The sequence below is a fragment of the Spea bombifrons genome, chromosome 5 (genome assembly GCF_027358695.1).
Source record: "Spea bombifrons isolate aSpeBom1 chromosome 5, aSpeBom1.2.pri, whole genome shotgun sequence".
Classification (NCBI taxonomy): Eukaryota; Metazoa; Chordata; class Amphibia; order Anura; family Pelobatidae; genus Spea; species Spea bombifrons.
The window spans coordinates 74,608,677-74,633,692 of NC_071091.1; the positions used below are offsets into that span (position 1 = coordinate 74,608,677).

General features: G+C 40.6%; 1 protein-coding gene across 1 annotated transcript in view; it reads right to left on the reverse strand.

The window, feature by feature from the left end:
* Positions 1-10,784: 10,784 nt before the first annotated feature.
* Positions 10,785-25,016, reverse strand: part of CEP192 (centrosomal protein 192) — a 29,527-nt gene continuing 15,295 nt past the window's right edge. The window contains exons 22-48 of the mRNA XM_053467236.1: positions 23,904-24,723; positions 23,552-23,700; positions 23,128-23,358; positions 22,312-22,437; positions 21,692-21,832; positions 20,546-20,606; positions 20,147-20,286; positions 19,428-19,520; positions 19,116-19,231; positions 18,782-18,964; positions 17,960-18,050; positions 17,665-17,844; positions 16,912-17,172; positions 16,650-16,771; positions 16,184-16,293; positions 15,753-15,897; positions 15,484-15,659; positions 15,240-15,363; positions 15,049-15,154; positions 14,446-14,647; positions 14,018-14,097; positions 13,667-13,762; positions 13,403-13,534; positions 12,584-12,687; positions 12,166-12,289; positions 11,606-11,664; positions 10,785-11,105 (exon numbers count right to left, since the gene is read on the reverse strand). Coding sequence (XP_053323211.1) covers positions 10,973-11,105; positions 11,606-11,664; positions 12,166-12,289; positions 12,584-12,687; positions 13,403-13,534; positions 13,667-13,762; positions 14,018-14,097; positions 14,446-14,647; positions 15,049-15,154; positions 15,240-15,363; positions 15,484-15,659; positions 15,753-15,897; positions 16,184-16,293; positions 16,650-16,771; positions 16,912-17,172; positions 17,665-17,844; positions 17,960-18,050; positions 18,782-18,964; positions 19,116-19,231; positions 19,428-19,520; positions 20,147-20,286; positions 20,546-20,606; positions 21,692-21,832; positions 22,312-22,437; positions 23,128-23,358; positions 23,552-23,700; positions 23,904-24,723 — 4,305 coding nt within the window. The 3' untranslated portion in view covers positions 10,785-10,972. The remainder of the gene's footprint in view (positions 11,106-11,605; positions 11,665-12,165; positions 12,290-12,583; positions 12,688-13,402; positions 13,535-13,666; positions 13,763-14,017; positions 14,098-14,445; positions 14,648-15,048; positions 15,155-15,239; positions 15,364-15,483; positions 15,660-15,752; positions 15,898-16,183; positions 16,294-16,649; positions 16,772-16,911; positions 17,173-17,664; positions 17,845-17,959; positions 18,051-18,781; positions 18,965-19,115; positions 19,232-19,427; positions 19,521-20,146; positions 20,287-20,545; positions 20,607-21,691; positions 21,833-22,311; positions 22,438-23,127; positions 23,359-23,551; positions 23,701-23,903; positions 24,724-25,016) is intronic.

The following is a 25,016-nucleotide window of genomic DNA, read 5'->3' on the forward strand; positions in this document are numbered from 1 at the left end:
ATTAAACTACATGTATAAAAACATGCATCAAGCAGCAATTAACATGAATATAGGACCACCAAGAAGGTGTTGCATTGCAGCTCTGGAACTGGAGCTTTTAATAATGGCAAGCACTTTAACAAGTTGAAGAATCCACATAAAATGACTTAGAAAGGCTGCATGGAACATTGTAATATCATTTTAAGATTCAATGTGAAAAGTGAGTTGTCAAGCATTTTGATCTGCTTGATGTGTTCCTATAGGTTCATTATAACTGATTTGTTCCCTAGACACTGCTCTTTGGTAGAATGTGGGTTCTGTGCTTCCATTTGTCTATTCTGCTTTTTTCTGTACCTATGCAAACTCTCCCCTATATACACAGTATAACAGACCCCTGAAGGTACCCAGAACCAACTTGCGTTCTATGATGCTATTGTACATGCTCAAAGCACACCTTAGTTTAAAACCACCCACGGCATTCAAGACTTCTGCCAGCAAAATTCCCACATTCTTGGTCTCCAAGGATGTTGCCATAAAGAATGTGCCAAAGGATGAAATCTAATCACACGAGTTCCTTTTTTCCTGTGTATCCTTGGTGATCAAACAGACTCGTCCTCCTTGCCATGGGACAGATAGTGGTGATATAAGTTTGGAGTATCTTATTCCTTACTTCTAAACTTTGACCCCCTAACTACTATCAGGTTTGGTGAAATATTGGAGAATGGCTGCAAAACAACAAATATGCTAAAAAACTAATGATGTTAAATGTAAAGCTGGAAACTACAAGCATTTCATTGGTGTTGGCTTGAAAAAAAAATCCAAAGCTTTTGGCCAAGTATGTTCTGATACATGCTGATTCAGGCTTGGCCAGGCTATCCAATGACCAAGCATCGCATAACACCCACCCTGTATTGGATGTTGGATGATGAATAAACATGTGCCTGTCTGGGTTGGTGTATTTTATTTGTTATGGGGGAATATATGCAAATTCCAGATCCCTTTCTTGATGCCTTGAGTCCAAATTATACTATTATACTTCCCAAGGTATGACACCTGAACCTTTTCAGAACCCTAGAGGCTGCTGGCCTTGTTACATTGTTTTGTCTCATCTTCTTTAAACCAAAAGAGAATATGAACCATTTTGCTTTCTTTTGTCTTTTTTGCACTTTTTGTCTTTTTAGTCCTAGACATGCTCTTGCTGAGATTAGCTTGACCATTATTTCCATTGCAAAATATAGCATATAACAACTAGGGTCCAAAACACCCCGAAAAGGCGTGTTGATCAATTTATCGCTTGTCTGTAGCTAGCAGCAGGAATTTTATATATCACACAATTGTACAAGATGTTTCTTGACTGATCCTAAAGTGGACTCATGGAACAAGTGAAATAGTGACTTTAGTTTCCATAGATGTATTAAAACCAGCACATCCATAAGTTTAATAAATGCTATATGGATAGAACAAGTTAAAAGGTAGAATTCAGGTAGAGATGAAATTGTTCATTCAGGATTACATGCCTAAAAATATATTTATATATACAGTGTATATATTTTGTCCTACAAAAAACAGTTTTCAGTTTTCTGAAACTCCAATGCACAACTGCTCCTCGAAATTCTTAATATCTGAGGTTTCTGATCTGTTTTAATGTGGGAAGAAAGAATTTCAGCCTACTGGCTAGGGAACTGAAGCTTCTGGTGTCATGCTGTGGAAGAACAAAGCTATCCCTTCTTCCTCTGGCAGGTTTGTTTCTAAGGCTTTTATCTCTATTAATCTTGGGGGACCTAGAGTCATGGACCGGGAGAGCCTGCTTCTCAAATTTTGATGTCTGTTTTTTGTTTGGTAGTGAGCAGGGAGCTTTACTACAGAAAACCACAAAGCAGTTCCTGACAACTGCGTGTCTACATGATTTTGTCATTTATTTGACATCCATGCCTTGAGCCAACATGCTTTATGTGTTATGTAATTTCCAACGACACAATTTAACTTTGGATGTTCAACTTATTTTTGACTTGAGTATTGTAAGTAACTCACCTTTTAGGCAGATGCTGAGGTGTGTTGGCTGCAGCTTCCTTTCACCAACCACCTAGGTGTACATGAACGCAACAAATACCACCTCTCCACCAAGCACTGAACTGTGTGTATATATGTAGAAACAGATGCCTAGACCCAAAACCACTGACAACCAGAGTAACAATATCCATTATAGCAGTTTTTATTGGTATTTCTGATGCATCTTTATGTCATCAGATGACATAAAGAGTCATTTAAATAGCAGCATTTTAGTCTAGTGTATGGCACCAAGTTAAGAAGCCACTTTTTATCTCTGTCTCTGAGTGCTGTATTTCACGGAAGATGTTTTACCGTTGGCCGTGGCTGTAGTTTATAACATTGCTCCCTTCTCATTGCCTGGTTTGACACATGGCTGCTTTTGTTCATTAGCTCATGAGCGCTTTTTCATGATGGGGTTTTCCTTTTCCATTGGCTACATTGCTAATTCTTACAACTTGGTCCTAATTAGGGGTCTATATGCCCAGCTCTAGATTCTCCTCCTGTCTAGACTCACTACCCAGTAGGCAGAACCCGGGTGCTCAACTGATGGGAAAAGGCAGCTATCACAGGTGAAAAACCTTCTAGACATCCAACCTCTAGAGGCTTTCATCACAGGTATCTTGTGCATAGTGAATGACAGTCATCAATACTGAATAACTAGCAGTATAGAGGAAACAAATAAAAGTGTATTTCCATTTTAACCAAAGTTTTAAAATTTCAACTGAAAACTATTAACTTATTTAGTATAATTACTGTAGAGAAAGCGCAATGAAACTAATTACAGAACAAATTGAATTATTTCAAATGTAAGCAACATTCCCAAACCACAGCTGAAACCAATAGATTCACTCACCACCACCATGGACTTAAACCCGAGGAAGGTGCTTGTGTGGTCCTTAGATGTCTACATGAAGACTTTGTACACTGGTATACTACCATATAGTGTTTCAAATGTAGTTGCACATTAAGATATCTCTTCAGTACTTTTAACTTTTTCAGAAAACGAAGCATGTATCAGCTTTGTTCCGTTGTGAAAAAAAATTGAAGTCTCTCTTTTGAAAGTTGTGTGAGCGGACTTGTAAAGTAAACTTGTTTTTGGCAGACGTAGCATAAATTAGGCACTCGAATAGAAAACACACAAAGATTTGCTTTCCACAATAACCATGTTCCAACATTTTAAAATATTAGCTGTCACGTATTTAATAGACACTGGAAGAAAAGAACATTTCTTTAACTCTTATTGTCCTGACTGCAATTCAGACACACATTCAGAGTACATTGTATTCACCTAATCTCTTATGATTGTGTCACTGACACATCGACAATGCCACTTGACTGACGTACCTGACAGCTCCCACTAGTGACACGGCTCCCACAATGAAGAACAAGCCTTTGTAGGATGAGTATTACCTACCAGCAAGCTAACAAATATACCCAATCTACAAGAAAGGTAAAAAAAGGAGCATGGCATAAGCTTTTCAGCCACCATCCAAACCCCTGCTGTGTTCTGTTGTCTTCCAGTGTCAGGGTGAGAATGTTATTGTTGAGAAAAGCCCAAAGTGTACATAGCTACCTAATGAACACATTGTTGATAGAACACAAAACCACCTCATTAAGTATTTTACTTTTTAATTAACACAGTGGAAAAATGTATGTTGAGAAGCCATGGTTCAGACCAAGGGCACCTCTGTATGAAACCATTGTTCTTTATTAAGTCTACGCATTTGTCCACTTCCTGGCTTTATACTTGATCTTCAATTAGAGCCATGCAGGTAACGAACATAAAAAAAAACATTATACTGGTATTCTAGCACAATACATTCACCCTAACAAGTACGAAAAAAGTAATTTACACAATCCATTGTATAAAAAATTTCAAGTAGCTCAAAGACCAAACCTACAGTCATCAGGTCTGCCACATGGGCGAGAGCTGGTGACGTTTAGCCAAGGGAGCCCAATAACCATACCTGGGAACTCTCCGGGTTTGACTCAGAGATTGCCTGGTGAGCGCTGCTGCTCCGGTTCTCCGGGTCAAGGCCTGAATCCTCCAGGTTGCGGGAGCGGGGTCTTGACACACCCCGCTAATTTTTTCCTTTAAATGGGGGTGTTTCCCGCCACCGTCAGCAGGAACTTCAGCGGGACCGCCCACCGACGGCAGCGTGCAGTCCTGGCCGTGTCCCGCAAGGTATTGGCATACCTGGGAACTTCTCGGCTGAGAAGTTCCCAGGTATGCCAATAACAAAGCAGGCCTCAATAACATTTTGGTTGGAGACACATTCATTTTGCATTATACAGGCCTTGCATTTTCTGTAAGTCTGTGTTGGACAGGCCTGTATAATGCAAAATGAATGTGTCTCCAACCAAAATGTTATAGAAAATACATTGCAGTGACAACAATATAAATCCACAAGCGCAGTATGGAAGAATGAAATTAAAACTCATAGTCAACGGAACAAGTTATAGGCCAGGGTCACAGGTAAACACAACAAAGAAAAGGCGGTAAAGCAGATTAATATAACAAATGGAATACAAATTACGCAGCACTGTACAATTTGAATGAGGGAGTTAACACATACATAACACATACAAATTAATACATTCATCAGGAGTTGAGAACTTGGCCTGTAAGCTTGCCATTTAGCCAAAGTTCCTGGTAGGAATGGTTGGCTTTCGGGGCCCGCTCGTGAGCTCACAATCCAAGGGAGTAGTATGGGTAATTGAAACAAAGGGAAGGGTGAAAAGAGGGAGTATTAGCTCTCTTGTAGCAGTAATTAGGGCTAAGTGGTTTCAGGATGCATGAGAGGATATGTGAATAAAATGAGGGGGTGGTTGGTTGGTAAGTGCTTGGTTTCAGAAGGTGGCTATTGCGGACCACCCTGTTTTCCTTAAAACTCTTCACATTCTCTTCTATGTGACAGTATTTTACTGGTTCACATTCTACCTTTCTGATCAAACCTTTACCGTCTCCCTCTGCAGTAACTCTTCCTCTCCCCTTTCCCTCACAGTTGGTGTACAAGACTCTAGGGTGTTCTAGGACCTGTTCACCCAGATCTATCTACGCCACCCCCGTCTAGATTGTGTCACTATCTTGCATTCTGTTTGCATGATGCCTAAAGCCCCCTCCCATGCTAACACACACTTGGTTTTTCATGCTGACACCATGCTTGCTGTGTTGGTGTCACCCAAACTTCGCATTTACCCATCACATCCAGTCTATTTCAAAAATGGCTTCCCACACCTTAAACATACCCACATGTTTCCTAACACAACATGCTAACAAGGCTCTTGTTCTTATAATAGAGGGGGTTGAGACTGATCATGTCTGGTAATGAAGGGGGTTAATTGTCTAAGATTGCCAATGTCTGGTAATTGAGGGGTTTAATTGTCGGAGACTGCTCATGTCTGGTAATTGGAGGGTTAAATGATACTGTTCATGTCTGGTAATGGAGGGGGGTTAATTGAAACCGCTCATATCTGGTAATGGATAGGGACTCATTGTCAGAGACAGCTCATGTCTGGTAAAGACTATGTACTGTATTTGCTGGATTTTAAGACAAGCTTTTTTCAGAGCAAATGCTCTGACAAATATCCCTCCTCTTATATTCGAGGTCGTCTTATAACCTCAAATAAAGGTCTGACTACAAGACTAAGATCCAGATCTCCCGCAGCGCTGCAGGGGACCCGGATCCTCCTCTCTGGCAGCCGGTGGGCACCTGTGTGATGCATGCAGACAACCTCCGCTGCTGCTGGCACTTGCGCCGGGGCCTCTATGACGGAGCGCAAGCATCACATGACCTATCGGTGCTCATTCATCGCACAGACCTCCACCAGCTGCCCCATTAGACACAAGGAATCTGAAGCACGGGGGACAAGTGTAGGGATGTACTGCTAAGTCAGGGGAGGACAAGAATGGCATATGGGGGGTAAAAGGGCTTTCTGGAGGCAGAGTGGCATATGGGGGGGTAAAAGGGCTTTCTGGAGGCAGAGTGGCATATAGGGGGGTAAAAGGGCTTTCTGGAGGCAGAGTGGCATATAGGGGGTTACAAGGAATATCATGGAGGCAGAGTGGCATATAGGGGGTTAACATGCATATCCAGGAGGCAGAGTGGCATATAGAGAGTATAAGGCATATCTGGGAGGCATATGTGCATAACTGGGGGCAGGTTGGCAAATAAAAGGAAATAAAAACAAAAATGCATTTTCTCAATTAGTTTTTATTAAATATGAAAAAATAGTTTACATGTGAATATTAACTAGCAAAACTTTTATAGGGTAGTATATACAGGCTCTTTTTTTCCTAAATTAATATTAACATTTTGGGGGTCATCTTACAATTAAGCAAATACGGTATATTAAACAGGTTAAATATGAAATCAGCATGGTTCCCAAGGTATCCTAATAACCTCTATAATATAAAATGTATTTTATGTACATGAGGTGGTGTGTGCGTATGTGAATCCGTGGTCACCCTCACCTCACTGGTTGCGTTGTTAGTCTCGCCGTCTGTCTCTAAACGGCTTGTTTGAGCACTCAGCTTTTCTGCGCTCTCTCTGCCACCAGAAAAACATGAAACAAGCTATTATTCAGAAAATGGTGCATTTGTGTCACCCACATTTATTTCCTAACAGATTTAAACTTTCCTAAATGTCCCGAGATACCCAGCCTCTTTTGCCAATGTGCCATCTCCCCAACACAATACCACAGATTAACACACATGCCACCAGTTTACCAGAATGAGGACATACTGGGATATTACCCCAGAAAGTAGATGAAGCTTTATCCACGACAGAATGAACCCCCACCAGTTCCTTTAATGTGAAATTATTAACCTTGTTCAGGGGTATTATGATTCCCATCGGTGAGGAGGAAGATGCTCCTTGACTCCTTACAGATGTTTTATTTTCAAGCTCATGCCTAATTGGACTGATTGAGAACCGCTCCAAACAGTAGACAAGTTTGGCTATTGTAGTCTGCGCTTTTTATTTTACGGTTATGTTTCTGTTTTATTACCCTGTTATTTTGATATTTGTGTATCTGCTGAAGTTACTATTTCACACAAGGTATCTTTATTATGCACTTCAGACATTATTCCAGTGGATTAACCATATAAAATGTATTTTCTATTTCATGTTAACCTCCTTTGCCTTATAGTAGTCTGCAGAACCCCACAACACACGTATTACACAGCGCAGAGGTTTATAACAGTGATCTGGGAGTTAGAATTGCCTGCCCTCTAGTGGCAACAAGTAGGAGCTACTGCTGCGAAACCTTTAAATTGGAAGCTCCCATTGTCATCTTTAAATGTAACAGATTTAAGACCTCATTTGCCCCCAAGTTAGCAGCCTTTACAGAATGTGTTTTGGCACCCAATATTATTTTTGCATTTCTCCCCTAGCAGCACCCCGAGCCATTTAGCCAGGATTTGGACAGGAAGCTTCTGGTTTTGTTGTTAAATCAAAGTAGAAGAACATTTTTTATATGTGTTTGTACATATATAGTCACCCGACACTCTTGGTCAAATGAATTACCAGTGATATGAGGAGGGAACTGCCAGGTAAGTCACTGAGCAATGAGACACTCAAATGCTAGCTGGATTGCAGACTTCGAACCGTTTGTCTCACCAATCCGAGCACAGCGCTCACCTCATACTTGTAGGCCATTACCAGAAAATACCATTACCCAACTGTCACCCTCACTCGAACCTCTCTTACCTTCCTTGTTAACCCTTTTCTGCCCAGACACAGCAGCCTCTTTTTACAACAACACACTTGCTTCATCCCTCGACACCATAGCTCCAATTACTACAAGTTACCCCCGACAATTTAAACGCCAACCATGGCATACCAAAACCACACGGTATTTTCAGAAGTGCTGCCGCACAGCTGAGCGCTACTTCAGAAAATCAAAATCCAGCGAAGACTTTACTCATTATAAATTCATGCTTCACACCTTCAACTCTGCCCTCTCTCTCGCCAAACAGCTCTACTTCACCACTCGCATATCCTCTCTTTCTTCCAACCCACGACGCCTTTTTTCTACTTTCAACTCCCTTCTCTGTCCCTCCACACCCACACCACAAACCTCTCTCACTGCCCAAGATCTTGCTACCCACTTCAAAGAGAAGATCGAGACTATTAGAAAAGACCTCTCTTCCTTACAACTCCCTCCTACACCACTCAACACCACCCTCTCTACTCCTACTATACTAACTGCCTTTTCCCCTACAACCGAAGAAGAGATAGCCACTCTTCTTTCTTCCTCTCACCCAACAACCTGTCCCCTTGACCCCATCCCTTCACACCTCACAAAGTCTCTATGTCCATCCCTTGGTCCATCACTTACCCACCTATTTAATCTTTCTCTATCATCTGGATCTGTACCATCTGCCTTCAAGCATGCGCTAATCACACCAATTCTAAAGAATCCTTCCTCAGACCCCGTCTGTTTGACTAACTACCGCCCTATCTCTCTGCTTCCTTTTACCTCTAAGCTGCTTGAACGGATTGTGTACAATCGCCTCACTAACTTCCTCTCCTCTAATTCCCTCCTTGACCCTCTACAGTCTGGTTTCAAACCCCTTGACTCTACTGAAACAACTCTAACAAAAGTCTCCAATGACTTGCTCTCTGCCAAAGCTAAAGGTCACTACTCTATTCTAATATTACTGGATCTCTCTGCTGCTTTCGATACTGTTGATCACCACCTTCTTCTTGACTCACTTGCTTCTATGGGCATTCGAGATACAGCTCTCTCCTGGATCTCCTCATATCTGTCTAACCGTTCCTTCTCTGTCAACTTCTCAGGCAACACATCATCGCCCCTTCCACTTTCGGTTGGTGTCCCCCAAGGTTCAGTCCTTGGCCCTCTGCTGTTCTCGCTTTATGCTTCCTCTCTTGGCAAACTAATCAACTCATTTGGCCTCCAGTATCATCTATATGCAGATGATACCCAAATCTACCTATCTTCTCCTGATCTCTCTCCATCTCTCATGTCCCGGATCACCAGCTGCTTGTCTGCTATTTCTTCATGGATGTCACAACACTACCTGAAACTTAATCTTTCTAAAACGGAACTCATTATCTTCCCTCCCTCCATCTCCACTCCACTACCTGAATTCTCTATCACCATTAACAACACAACTATCTCTCCTACTAACCAGGCCCGATGCCTTGAGGTCATCCTTGACTCAAACCTCTCCTTCATCCCTCACATTCAGTCCCTCGCCAGATCCTGCCGTCTGCACCTAAAAAACATATCTCGTATCCGCCCATTCCTCACCCAAGAATCCACAAAAACTCTGGTTCATTCACTTATCATTTCCCATCTTGACTACTGCAACACTCTTCTGGTTGGCATTCCACTGTCTCGACTCTCTCCTCTACAGTCTATCCTAAATGCCGCTGCTAGGCTCCTCTTCTGCTTCCCCCCCTCTGTGAAACCCTCCACTGGCTCCCGATTACCTTTAGAATTAAATTTAAGATCTTGGTACTGACATATAAGGCCATCCACAATACTGCTCCTCTGTACATTTCTGACCTCATTAGCAAATACTCTCCTACTCGATCCCTACATTCCTCCCATGGGCTAAGGCTCTCCCTCCTCACTCATCACCTCTTCCTTTTCCCGTCTACAAGATTTCACTTGAGCTGCCCCATATCTCTGGAATCTGCTCCCAAGGAACCTTCAGAATTCACCCTCCCTCCCGACATTCAAGAAACATCTAAAAACCCACTTCTTCAGAGAAGCCGCACCATCTTAGCTGCTAGAACATCCTTGTCATCGATACTCCCACCACAATACCTCTCACCCTTTCTCTATGCCTTATGTTTATCACCCCATTTTCCCTCTAGATTGTAAGCTTGCGAGCAGGGCTCTCTCCACCAAATGTATCGGTTTGTCTTAGTCTGTCAATTCTTGTCTTGTCATATCCCTTGAATTTATGTATTGTATTAAGCGCTGCGTAAACTGTTGGCGCTATATAAATAAAAGATAATAATAATAATAATAATAGTTGCCATCATAATTTTACCATGAGCAGGGTCCTCACAATGTCAGGCATTAGCCAACTCATCTTAATTTATTGAAACTTTTTAATGCAGTGAACTTTGTCTAAAATGCAGTCATCTATAAACTACACCGAAGAAATTAAACTACCTACATGTACAAAGAAGGCTCCGACAAAAGCGGTCAATTCAATACTTTATTTTCATAAAAAAATATTTAGCATTTACAGACAGGAAAAAGCTCATAAAACCAGCCTTCCGAGTAGATCGTGTTAGAAGATCCTACTACAAATACTGAAATATTGTGATCCACACAATTTCTGAAATGTAAAGTTGCATTAGTGAAAGGCACGTTTAAGGTAGTCTTTGGACTACTGCTTTAATAATGAACACGTATTTACAGTCCACGCAAAAACTGACAAATCAATAGACCAACAGAAAAACATACCAAGGAGAGATGCTATGGAAACCTCCGGCTCTTTCCGGAGACAAACACACATAATAAATAACCACGCTACATGAAAAGGAGTACAGTAAAAGTTCATTCAAACGTTGTTAGTTTTACACTTAAACAACCGTCACTAAAACAGGCAAAGGGTTTAAAAGTGAAGTTAACCCAAGAAAATGATAATTTTGGTAAAGTTGGTCAGTTTTCACACCTATGCCGTTAGTCAACGTGTCAAAAAGTGGGAAGGTAAAGGAAAGCATGTGTCCAAAATAAGGAGTCATTTTTAATCAAAGGAACCCCCCCCACACACACTGCTGTCCTATGTAATAAATTACAAGCATGTTCAATATAACCTCAGTTTGACTGCTGCGAGCATGTACTTTTTTCATATGTAGTGTTAAATATAAATATTCACTTGTTTTGACAGTTTCATATACATATTTTACATGACAGCAGTGTGGAAGAAGAGCTACAACGGGACGAACAGGAAAGATCATTTGGACACCGCTTCACCAACAAGTCGAATACAGATACTTCCGGTGTCTGTCTGTACGACCAGGCAGTCCTCGAAATTGCCGGCGGAGCTTGGCTTGAATTTCACCGGGAGGTTGATATAATGGTGAGCTCTATATAAATAGAATTAAAGAACAGTAGCCAATGTTAATTTTCAAGAGACCATAAGATGTAAAAAACAAAAATAAACTGGGGAGACACGATAGATGCTCCAAATCATTGCATGACTGAATGCAGTGTACCATGGACTGTGTGATCATATGCTATGTATCCATATTAGCACAGTCCCATTTATATGGAAACTGCCACTAACATTGTGTACTCCTGAACGGATATAATATGTGCATAAAAGTTCCCTTTAGTGCCGTAAGAGGAGCAAAGAATTCACATGCGGATGAAGCATTCACTAACACCTCCAAATGACAGCATAAATTAAGGAATTAGACAACTAAGAATATGGCGTCACCAACAACCCAACCTCTACAGTCTGGAATCCATCCGTTGGTGGCAACGGCGACTTATCGGTATGGGAAATATGGCCTACCATGTAAGAACTTGCAATATTGCCTATGAAAGTCACGTAAAGCATCTAACAGACCTTATACACACTCACCTTAAGGAGTATTTGGAATACTTCATATGAAAAGGTTCGTCTGGGCTAACAAATTTCAGCTGCAAGTCAACACAAAATGCTTTAACACACACATGCAAGTTATTTGGTGAGATATCATGCACATAACATCCTCCAGAAAAACTATATTATGGCAGGTCTCCTAAACTTCTTTGGCCATTTGCGTACACAATGCAGTCAGGTTTGCCGTCCCAACAAGCCCGCAAATGGCAGTCAAACGTAGCGTACAATTTTCACTAAGAGCAGTTTTATTTTGACCCATATTAGGTGTGAAAATAATATAACGGTAAATGGGTAAATGATTGGATAAATGGGACATTTGCATTAAAGAAATGTAGACCGCATATGAAGTTTAGGAGCTCGGTAATCATAACCCGTGTTATTAAAATCACCATTGTATTAAGTGATTAGTATTTTACAAAATACATACTGTGCCCAATGTAAAGTCTGAAGCTTAGAGCAAGATCTCAAACACAAGCCTCAAACATCCCTCTCACCCCCGGAGTCATTTTGCGTTTGTTAATGCTATATGCAGTTATTACCATATATGCCGAGAATGAGTTATTTTGCAAGTTCACTTTCAAGGTGCTAGACGTGCCAACTGCTGTCGAAGGAAACGTATACAATTCTTCAGGCGCATACACTCCACGGACCCGGTCATCTTGCCTAAGACGACAAAAAGGTATTGATTTAAGGGAAAGTATACGACTCGATCAACATAAGACAGTTAGTAGCGGATGCACAGGGCTCCAATACTATATAGACAGCGTTACTACAATGAGCATCAACACTTTCCATGTCTCACATCTGCAGGATTCTCCTACCGTTCATGGGCTTCCCGTAACCTCTGCCAACATTATTTGCTTATGGTATTAGAAATTGTATTAAACTACCGTCATAAAGGTCCCCCACCAAGCTTCACTTGAAAACAACATGTTAAAGATAAAGTATGATACATACACAGGCCTCAAAGTGGATGCCTCAGAGCCAGATCTTCTCCTAGGCTTCACCGTCTCATCAGCCCTTACTTGTGACTCTCCTAAACTTGCCCCTGGTGCAACTTCCTCGATGCCCTGAGAAGAAATATTTTAATTAAACAGTATACAATAGGAGCAGTCAGATTGTTATGTTATATACTACTTATGTCCTATCTGGCCATTGTACAGTGCTACAGAATTTGATGGCACTATATAAAATAATAAATATTTAAAGGCAAGGTTTAAATCCCGGATCTGTTGCAAGTAGTGTCAAACCCCACCTGTGGATTCTATTGCAAAAGTTTTTTTTATAAACGTAAAGCCTGGAGCAAGTTGCGAAGATAGTCCAGTTAAGTCCAGTTTAGACAGACCTAGCCTATCACTGGCGAGACAAGTCGATCTGAACAAATACGTAATTGCCAGATCAAATATTCAATGGGATATAACAGAGTGATCTTTAACTGTATGGGAGAAGGTACCGATACAAAATCAGGGTATATATTAGCAGACACTTTGTGCTGTATTTTGTCCCAGAATCAAGAAACGAGACATTATGTTCACAAGACGTAGCTGAACGCTTCGAGAGTATGAGTGGAAGGCAGTAGTTTTTTCAGAAAGGGGTATCGTGTCAAGTACTGGGCTTTATGGAGAAGATACTGGCAGCAGAATTTGGAGTGTTATATCAGGCTGAAAGGCCCACCTAAAAGTTTAATGCAAGAACCCAGTTGGCTTTTCAGAAGGTGTTAATTTGACAAGATGAAGCTTGCAATTCAACCACAATCTACTTAAAGACTTCACAAACTATAGAACTTACTTCGCCACACAGTTGGAATCTCACTTTGTGCTTCAAATGTGGTTCTGAGATTGGGTGACATTCAAGGTCCCAGTACTGGGTATAATCTCCTCTGTCGCGAGGAAAAAATGAAATGGCTACCTGGAGAAAAGAGAAAATAAATAAATAAATAAAAAGCCTTGAATGTTAGTGCTTCTCTTTCCATCTTAGCGGTAATATACAGGTTTCCAAGCCAGTTTTTTTCACTATTAAAATGTACCATATTTCTATTACCTTTAATTTATCATGAGCCGCAAGCACACCGGATACACGTGAACACCTGAAAGCAGCATAAGTAACTCGATATACATCCCCGCTGTGATCAACTCTCTGAAAATTAACAAGACATCAGTTAGGAACCTAACAATTTTACATACACTATATATTATACATTTAATAATAGCATAGATAAAGCCGAGCTCTTTGTGTTCTATAGCCTAAAGCATAGAACTAGCATTTTTCTGCAGAATAGACCAACGTACCAATATTATATTTAACCATTTCTTTGTTGAAATAGCGCTTAGGGAAGATTACTAAAATATGTTGTGTTCCTTATGGGAGTTTCCCATTAATTATAGGATTTACCTTTACATACGGAGGTGCAAAAGAGGTTAAAAGCCATTTAACATCTTCCTCTCCTGGATTCTCAACATCCAAAAACGTCTCTAAAAACACAGAAACAAAAATAAAATTGTTTGGCACGTCGACATAACAGATACTGGCAAAATTAAATACCAAGACCAAAGGGGTGTACAGTCACAAAAGGCAGAGTATGCAAGACATTTGCGGCTTCAGCTCACATTATGAAGAGTCAAACTCCGTGAGCTGCTGCAGGAAGAGCTTGGTTGGCCCTTTATAACTTAAAGTTCAATAATTAAATTATAAACAGGGCCAGCTTGGCCCTGCTGGATAAACATGCTAGTAGTGGCCCTTACATATACATGCACACATACATACACACACACTTTATTAAACTACATGGATTGTCAGCCAAAACAGTGATGGAAACTTACCTGAACTTCCTCCTGACGGTGTTTTATGGAACACAAGCGTGCGGTTTTTAATTTCTACCTTTGTCGAGGAGGACTTCGGCAGTGGTTTTGCCATATGGACAGGTGTTTCCGGATGAGGGGCAAGGATAGGAAGGGGTTTTGTTACAGGGCTAGGAGCAGGCTTTTCCAAATGACTATCCCCGCTTATCCGCACTTTAACAAACTAAAGAAAGAAAACGACATTGTGTTTGTATTGTATCCAAATCTAGGAACGCTGGTCTCTCGGAACTGCCATTATTTGCTACATGCATCTAAACAGATATTAAATTGTCTCTCGCAGCGTGGAGCTTGCACTTTAACAAATCATAACATTTATACAAAGGAAGCCTTACTGTATGTAAACACACAAGGTTATCAATAGAAAATGTCATTCAGGTGCAAAGTTTAAAAGCTTACCGTAGCCACTTGTTACAGCTGATTGGTCCACAATGACTTAACATAACCCCTACCATGTCCCATCTCTAACAGACAATATTTTTTAATCCTGGCTCGCTATGTACTGTATCAAAAGTGACTTAATGTATATATTAAATGCACTTCATTTGTTACAGAATGTGAGAGTACCTTCTGTCCATTGTCACAGTGCACATAAATCTGACCATTCCATGGAATCATGTTCTGCTTTGTTGCAAGGGAAGGGTTGGGACTGACAAGGATGACTATGTGATGCCTAAAATAAAGAAAACAAAGTGAAAAAACATGCATATTATAACACACATATATACACACATACACATATACAAACACATACGTACATGGGTTCAATGGTTCCATGATGGGGCGTTATAGTCAAACAATGAGCTGGCCATGACAACTCGTACTGTAACTGCCTCACAGAGTTGTTCACCAGCTTTATATGACCTGTTCCTGCCATACCACCTAGTTTAAAGAAATATGGAAGAAAAATATTACTTTGCACAAGAAAAACACACAAGACAGTTCGAAATACTTACTCTTAAAATGGGTAAAACTGTTAGTACATGACAAACTGATACGTACTAATGGACGGTGCAGACAGCACGAGGGACTCTGGCTGCACGCTCCAGGTTTGCTCAGACACAGGAGAATCCTGGCCAGGTCTCTGTGCACTGGCCACCAAATGAGGTCCCTGGGGTCCTTTTACTGGCAGCACGTCCAGAGAGGTGTTTCCTGGTTTTTCTGTACTGCCCACCATGCTGAAAAAATCCAAACCATAGCTTTGGGTCAAGCAAGACTCTTTAGGGCTTCAGAGAAGATGTTTCCTTAAAGCAAAGCCTTCTACTCCTTACCCGTTTACATTCGCTCTGACAGACGACTGGACTGGATCTTCACCAGAATTTCTATCAAACCCACTTCCAACGACGGACAGTATGGTTTTATTCATATTTCCATAGAACAGCTGAACATCATTTGGTCTTTGGGGCAAATCGTACACTACAATTGAAGAGCAAATTTACCCGTAGGCATTTAAAATAGGTTAACATACTTTTATTTTCTAACATGCTACATAGTGATTTAATAAAGAGAAATGGTTTCAATAACATGATTTCTAAGTAAACGTCTCAAAAGTTTTGATGCAAGACAAGATCACTGAAACAAACAGTCCAGATATTACTGCAAAAGGCCTCTCAAATAGGAAAAAAGGCTGAAGGGCCAATTTGACCTTTTGAAGATTAACATACATTTAACTTTAATTAAATGCTAATGCTAGAAATGTTACCTTCAGACACTAGGTGTTCTCCAGGAAACTCTTCATCAAATCTTGTGTTCTTCAATAATGGATTTTCTGAAATGACTTTGCCGACCGTTTCGGGTTTATGTAGCAATGCTCTAAAAATGTCATGGAGAAAAAAAAAATAGATTAAAAGCTAAACACCAAGTTAGAACACAAACCCATGACTAGTAAATCAGAGCTCGCGAAGTTTATTAATACAGACTGCAATACGCAAACACTGCTTTTAATGCAATGTCTAAAGCTGGACACAGAAAAGGGGTAAGCCACACACAACCTTGTCAAAAAAGGCTACAAAGCTATGCTCCAGAGGACAAACCACACACAGGACATACAAAGCAAAGTATGGTTTTAAGTAAAACTATATACAACCCACATATAAGTTGGGATGAAGAACATTATATATATATTACATTACACACATTGCGCTTGTCCCACACGGGTTTGGCCATACCTGCGGTACTGTTGCCTCGCTATCTCATCACCGCTGAAAAAGCATACTGTAGATATGAGCGAAGTGCTGCTCTGACACAGTGCTTGCTCTCTCACGGTTGCATTGCAGGATATTGTAACAAACTAAAAAATATAAGGCAAAACGTCAAATTCCAAGGAAGGGATTTACAGTTATATTATTGCTTTTAATGACATCAATTTCTAATATAAGTTTAGATGGCTGATGTAGCATGGCAAATGGAAACAAAATCAGGCAGACCCACCTCATGCGACCTCTCCTTCAGCACGAACTTCTCTGGATTCACACTAAACACTTTGGGATCCATAACAGCATTCGTCTGAAAGTCTGCAAAACACACGGCTTTCACGTACGCAGCGCGCGAACCGGTGTTTCTTACACAAAAGCGCACTTTGCTCGCTCTTCCAGGAGAAACACCTTTTAGGGCTACCATGTAGCTGTCAGATAGCTTTTTGACATCTTCAAGAATGACATTACTTGTGCCACCGTAGCCAGAAAGCGGTATCTAACGTATTTAAAATAAAAACAAAAAGACGGTTAATTTGGTGCGCGTTTATCTTTTTTAAAGTTCTCATATTTGGTGCTAAAAGGAAATTGTAGAGAAGCCTAAATGTCCTACTTGGTTTGCTAGTGTAACACTATTTTGGACAAGGCAGGAACACTGGCCTGAACACGAATACATATTCCAGGGCTGGTTACCTATGATGGAAATAAGGACCACCAAGATCTGGTGTATAGCCTTTGAATACAACAAGTGCAAGTCTCTAAAACATGTTGTATATTTGTTGCATTGATTGCACAAGCAGCAAAGTTCAAACCTATTTTAGAGACTTCCATAACGTTTATAATAGTATACATCAGCCAGGAACACAATACATCAGAGTAAGCGACGTACGATTGACAAACTAGCAAAAAAAAAAAAAAAAAAAAAAAAAAAAAGGAGGCACAAACTTAAAAATAGAAATATTAAACCGACATCTTCTCGCCATGCACTTACAGTAAATTTGACACCGGGAAGAGAGGTTTTAATTCCAGACTGTTTAATTTCTAGCTTTGCGAGCATACATCCAACACGAGTCGGAGTAAACATCAGGTGGATGGTAGCATCCTCTTTCGCACGGATCGTAAGTTCTCTATTACCGGTCAGACGTTCCTCAGGTCCGAAGATGGTCTGCAACTAAAGGAAAAAAACCTCCCATATACATGAAACAGTCATTTTCTAGTAAACATAGAAGTACTGTCGTCATGAGATGTCTCATGCACATAAACACAAAAGGCAGCGGGAAACAAACCTGAAAGCAATCTTGATCCTGGCCTCTGATTAAAAGGCGCAAATGCTGGCTTGAAGATGGAGAAGTATTCCTGAGTATTAGCTTCTGCTGACTGGTGATTAGAAGGGAAAAGAGAAAAGAAACAAACAGAAGTTTTAGGGAAAATGGCAGTTTTTGTGCAGCTACAGTTGCCCGATGGCAGGTGTGAAATTATGACCAGTATGAAAAGAGCTTCAACATTATACAAAGAATATATTATAATCCAAACCTTTTCAAAGACAGCAGTTCCCACATGGCATCCAAGGATAATCTTAGTTACTATTTCATTAGCAAACATACAGCTACATTAACATGTAACGCCAGTCGAGGATGTAATCAAGTGATTTACTACTCATAGCACAAGGATTAATGCCTTGTATATCTGTAACTAGGAGAATAATTGATAGCGGTTGTGAAATAAGCCACATTTGTGATCTTTTTCACTATTTAATGCCTACTTTAGATGAGCACAAGATCACGTATACAGATATGTGATGCACCAGCATGACTTATTCATTGTATAAACAGAAAATAAAATGGCTTATACAGAGACAACAGGAAAAATAGTTTTCCTCAGTGTGATATATTACGTTATACACGCTGCTATATGTGGACACAAATAATGAATTTCCTTCGTGTGACCAAATGTACTGCAGGACAGCACTTTACCGTAACGCTATGATAACTCATGCTTGGTCTGACCATCTTTACTCCCCGTCACATGGGCACAACGGGCAATTGACACGAGATAAATATGACATTTGGGTGGTGAGGTTATGCTGGTTGATCCAGCCCATTACTTACACTGCTCTTCCAAGAGTAACGCCACCCCAAGATACAAACTGCTTGTTGGATAGAATTGGAGGAACATCCGGAGCATTCGCCAAAGCTGGGTTTATGGAGTTCCTGCTCACTGTAGTCTCTGTTTCCCCCACCAATGAAACCTCATACTGGGGGCCCGATGGCTGCACAATGATTTTCAGAAGGCTTAAGAGGAAGAGGGGAAAAAAAATAATCATTCACTTCTTGTACAGCAACTTGTTTTAAAGCCATCAGTGACTGGCTAGCAGGAGGTGTAAATACGATATGGCGTTATAATATTTAACAAGATACCTTCCAAAACACAAACAATGGATACCTTTTCTGAGGTTTAGAATACTTGGGAGAGAATTTCACTGCAACCATTTGCTCTTCTCCTGGCACAAGGAACAAATCTTCAGGTTCTACGGTAAAACTGCAGTCTGGATTAGACGACTAAGGAAAATAAAAATAAAACCTGTATGATGTAGTTTCCACTTTGTCTTTTATACATAGATATTTGATAGGCTTCTTAAACGAGAAACTTACACAACTCTACACAGCCTACAGCTATTCGGGAGAATATTTGGACAAACTTAAATATGTAAAAGACAATACAGATGTGAACAAGGAGAGCGGGAGATAAAGTTACCTTTAACTTCAAATGGACAGCAATATTCCCTGCATTTTTTAGCGGCAGCAGTTGTTTTGCAGATGAACCCACGTGAGACAATAAATGAATGGTCTGAAAAATAAGACATGGAAGACGATTTGTTACGTGTTTATGTAACACAATTACTTGTAAAATTTGAACTGTGTGTTTGGGCTGAGTCTAAAGTTGTCCCATGCTATGCTACTGAAGTTAGCACACAAGGTTCAAACGCCACATCATACCATATTGAAGATGTCCCTCGACAACTAGAGAAAATAGTTTTTAATACACGTAAGTCTGAAAAGGGTCAGTTTAGGCTCTGGTGCTCCACCAAACCACTGCCTGAACTAAACACGGAGGTGGTTTGGGGAAATAATGACTTCCAAGGAGCTGTCGTAGAGAAAGTCTCAAAGAGATTGCCTTGGAACTCAAAAGACCCTATTTAATGTATAATGTTCTGCAAGCTCTGTGGACTTTATCGTGGTGTAGTTTTGAACAATTGCCTTAGAGATGTTGGTCTGAATTATAGGTTTGCCTCTAACAGAAGACCTATTCTCCAAGAATGCTCAGGCTCCCTTTAATCTTCTTACATTTTGGTTAAAGATCTAATGACATGCAGAAGCAGAAATAAGCATGAAAGCAGAAGATTACACAAATTGAGGCAATACCTTTATGCAAAACTATACGTACATACATATTAACCTCATAGATCCACGTACCTGCAGATCCTTAGGGGCATGTATCCTAGCACACCCGGCTCTCGCATGCAGCGGGACACTTTTTAATACACATGCAGGACCAGGACTATCCACTTCCACGTCAACCCTTGCCAGAAACTCCTCTGCTGCTCCTAAAGAGCCTGCGATGGGGAACAGAGAAAACATTCTACTTCTTGATATACTCTGCCATGTCAGGTCTGCTTTTAGTGATTTTATAGAGGTATTCTAGAACTGAAACCCATATTTATACTACACCCCTCTTAGTGGGTTACACAGAGAGAAAGGGGAGAAATTACAAAGATATTGAAAAGGAAAATAAAAAGTCTCCTGATCCACTTAACTGTATGAATAATGTGGGCAAAATATCACTAGCAACTTAAATATAGCTGTAACCAGTACCTGAAGTGTTGTAAGATTGTGGAGCGTGAAATACAATCCAAACAACAATAGATTCTGGCTCCTGAAACAAAGAAACTTCATTAATTTTAATATTTCATTAGTAGATAGACAAAACAAAACCTGCTTCTATAAAAATACCCATAGAATTTAATACAACTAAATAAAAAAAAAAACCTCAACCTTCAGTTATCAAAAATCAAGCTGGTGACTATACAGATATATCTACAATTATGTCTGTTCCTCCAAAGGTCTAGAGCGAGGCTTCCTTGGAAAAGAAATAAAATGTACAGATGTGTTTATGCTTGAAAACCCTCCAATGTGGCTGCATTAAAACAGGTCTGACCTCCCGTTTTGTGAGATAGTATTGTATTATCAGGGCTGGCCTGACAATGGAGCCGAGTGGGGCAACCGCTCCAGGCGGCACTTTTGAAGGGGTGGCACTTTGCCGCCCCAAGCCCTTTTTATTTTTTTAAAGCGAAAGAGAGAGAAAGGGGCACCGAGTAGTTTTCGCTTACCAAGCTGTCAGTACCCGCTCGGCGCCCCTCTCTCTCTCCTCCGCGGCGAGTCTCCCTGTTCGCTCTCGGAAGATTTCCGGCGCTCAGCATTACAAGCCGGCACCGAGACCGAACAGGGAGACTCGCCGCAGGACTGCTGAAAGGTAAGTACAAGGGGGGGGGGTCGATAATGGGGGGGGCAGGGACAGAGGGAGAGGAAGGGTAGATAATGGGGGCGGGGCAGCATTTTAAAATTCGCCCCAGGCGGCGTTTTGCCTTGGGCCGGCCCTGTGTATTATATTTGACATGTGTACCCTGGACTATGTGCTACGGTGATGGTGCACAACTTTGCCTCAATAAAAACGTTACACAAAAAGAGAAAAGTTCTGCTAAGAAGAAGACTGGGCTAAAATTCTTACACACCGACTTAAGAGACTCATTGCCAGTTATAGCAGATTTTTGGTTGCCGTTTAGGGGGGGCAAATACATATTCACATGCCTGAGGTAAGGTTTGGATTAGCTGTATATCTTCAATGAATGAGAAATTAAAAGCTGCATTTAGTGTTTACTCAGTCTAATTTTAAAATTGGATGATCTTTATAATATATTAATTCTGTAATATCATGTAATGAAAAAAACACACAGCTCTTACCTGTCCATCATATGTAGCATGCATCACATGGCTTATCACAGAGGGCGATGATAACTTGGATATGTCACCATGTAAGGGGTATTCACTCGCGAGATTTGTCGGGTCTTTAGAAAAAGTGAAGCAACGCCAGGCTGTTGCATTCTATTTTCCAGAAGAAAAGGAATTTAAATATTCAAAATAAAAAAAAACCCACTAAAACAGGGAGATCTCTGACTTAAACACGGACATAACGTTTTCCACATTGTATTTACAGGAAGCCGTCTGTCCATTAGTTTTGTTATTAGATTTCAAAAAGCAAAGAAGAACATTTTCACAAATAGTAATTTCATGGTAAAACAGTCAAAGCAGTGCGTTCTTTGCATTTTCTTTAATTAGAAGGGTATAAAGCTTTGTGGGCCTACAAAAAACGCTGTTTTCCAAAACAAAGGCTATTCTAAAACCTTTGTTTTAGTCATTAAAAACAGTAATTTAGCCTTTGTTGTTAAGATCAGAAGGCTAACAAACCATTGGAGAAAAAGTGACAGGGATTTATCTTTCAAAGAAGATGCATGAGAAATTATTATTTTCAGTGAAAATTACTTAGATACTATTGAAGAAAAAAACCCACACTCTGTACTTACAGCACTAATAATAAGCCGAATTGGCACCGTAGCGTGAGTCCTATTTATTAGTTTAAGAGGAAGAGCTTTCCAACAGCCTGCCGAGAGATCGCCAAAATCCAAACCTTCTATCTTCCCTGTATCCACCTGTTGAGATGACAGAATAGATAAGATGTATTTCATTGAGTTTACAAGCTATTGCAATATATCGCTGTATACAAGCAGCATTATAGTACATTTCCTTAACAGAGGGATCTATTCACTAATGGGAGCGTTATCAGGAGACTTTATTTCAACTTCCCTTTTCGCAATTCATTATAAAGGGCCAATACTGTTAAGTTCCTCCATTAAGAGCTGAGCTGGCATGTATAATGCATAATTCAATGGGCGAGAAGACCTTGACTGATTAAACATAAGTTATACATGGCCAGCAAAGCACTCCCTGCAGCAGCAGCAGCTCATCGGGGTCGGGCATTCATAAGGAATGTAGCCTTAGAACTTTCTGGCCTGTGATGATAAACGCCCTAAAAAAGGTATTTAAATAAAACTGCAAATTATATGCATTAAGGTTTCTAGGTTCATTCCTGACGAGGGTGTACACATGCCATTTCAATATGAGATGGCATGTACATTACGTTGTCAAATTCTCTAATTGAATCCTAACAGAAAAGTACTGGATAAACATATTAAAGATACATAAGAGTGAAATCTATAGGGAAAAAAGTTAAACGGATAATGTCCTAATGGGCAAGCAAAGTGAAAAACACTACACTACTACCAGTTCTAAAGCAGGTAAAGGTAAGTGTGGGAGTCAGATGGAGAAAGTGTTCACTTCACCTCTATCGCCGGATATTCTGAAACCGCAGTCAGCAGAACTTTGGTAGGAGCGGCTTCCGCTCTCATTATTGTTTCTGTATCCGCAGACACCGGCCAAGAAAAAACGCCAACCACACACTGGAAGAGGCCAGATCGTTGCGGTAAGAAGAGAAATTGTATTTCTTCTGCTGTTCGTGGAGCAATTATTGTTTTATTCTTGAAAACCAAACACTGGTAAGCGGCAACGTCAACCTAAAACACAAATAAGGAACACGTTCACATACAGATAACATCTCTTATAATGTGAGCGAAGCAAAAAATACAAAAAAAAAAAAATACGTATGCAGACAAAACGGCATTAGCTTAGCTAATGTAGTAATCCAATTAAAAGGTGACAGTACATTCATTAAATTAGATCTCACTTGTATTCTGTTTATGAACTTACTTTGTCACCATTCACAGCAATACTGAGTATTCCCAGATTAACCTGCATCCATCTATCATTTGGATTGAAAACATTTAGGGACGCCTGCGAAGCAATGCCAACACAGCACGCGCTGGCAAACGTGAGCTCTTCAGGCACCAGAACCTGACCTAGAGTTTAAACACTTATGGTTAACATTTCAGGGACTCAAACACAGAAAGGAACACACTACTAACTAGATTACAAAATACAAATCTTTCTAACAGACAAGGAGCATATTTTGTGGCTGAAGAGTCCCAACCACTGGTAAAAAAGAAAACTTGCGTAAATGCTCAAATACAAAAAAAACAAACCGCCCGGCACAAGATCTTACCAAATCCAGGCTGTGTTCTTGTACTCCACTGCTGAAGTCCAGCTGCACCAAAATATTTCCCACCATAATCATTTGCTGTAACGATGTCTTGTTTGGCAGACATGTGATTATTCACTTGTAGAGAAGCCAATAATCCAGCGTTTGTACTCAGTGGAACTCCAGGGACGGCGTTCTGCGTTGGCATCGGACAACTATGATGTCCTGAACAAAGTGCAGAGCTTCCAACCTGGTATGTCTGTGCAGATGTATTCCCGACAGATGGCATGCTACCGAGGTAGTGTTGTGCAAACGGTGTCGTTGACAGAGGTTGCCCAGTGAGAAGCGTCGGAAGAGATGGTGGGAATTTTTGCGGTTCAGTGGCAGGCAAGGCAGACGTGAAGCCAGACATAAACTGGCTGTTAAGGTTCATGTTTTGCATTAGCGGGTACTTATCCAGGCCACTTGGTGGGATAACGTTACCTGAAGCAAGAACTTGACCTGATGTTGCTGTAAACTTTGTGTGTGGAAACGCCGTGTCTAGATGGACAGGCGCCCCTTGGAAAGAGCCGACCGAATCACCACTAGAAGCGGCAGCACTCATTTTTTCTTTGAAACGTTGCACGGTGTCATCGAGTTCTCTTTTATCGTGCCGTTTTAAAAACGCATCCTTTGTAACCCCGATGTTATTCACCAAGGAGGGATTCTTGGTTTTTAACGGGCTAGTACTTGATATCTGGCGTTTTTTCTGTTCCCATGATAAATAACTTGGATTCGTTTGCATTTCTGAAGGCGTGGGGCTTGCACGTACAATAGTTGTGCTCAGTTCAATGGTGTTATTGCTCTGAAAGGGAAAATAGTAGTTTTAGGAGGAAGATGTCCAGTAAAAATGTCTGCATTATAAAGGTCAATCATGGCACAATGAAATAATTCTGCTTCAATTTAAACGGCTCTCATTATTAGAAGTAAAAATAACCCCCTGCTTAAGATGCAACTTTTACGAAACTAAACACACCAGCAAGAACTGTTATCTAGCCACTGCAGGGTTCTATGTTGTATAGTTTGATATTTTTCTGGCAATATGTGCTTGCTGAGCTCTGTATTGGCACAAACACAAGAATATTAGATTCAGAAATA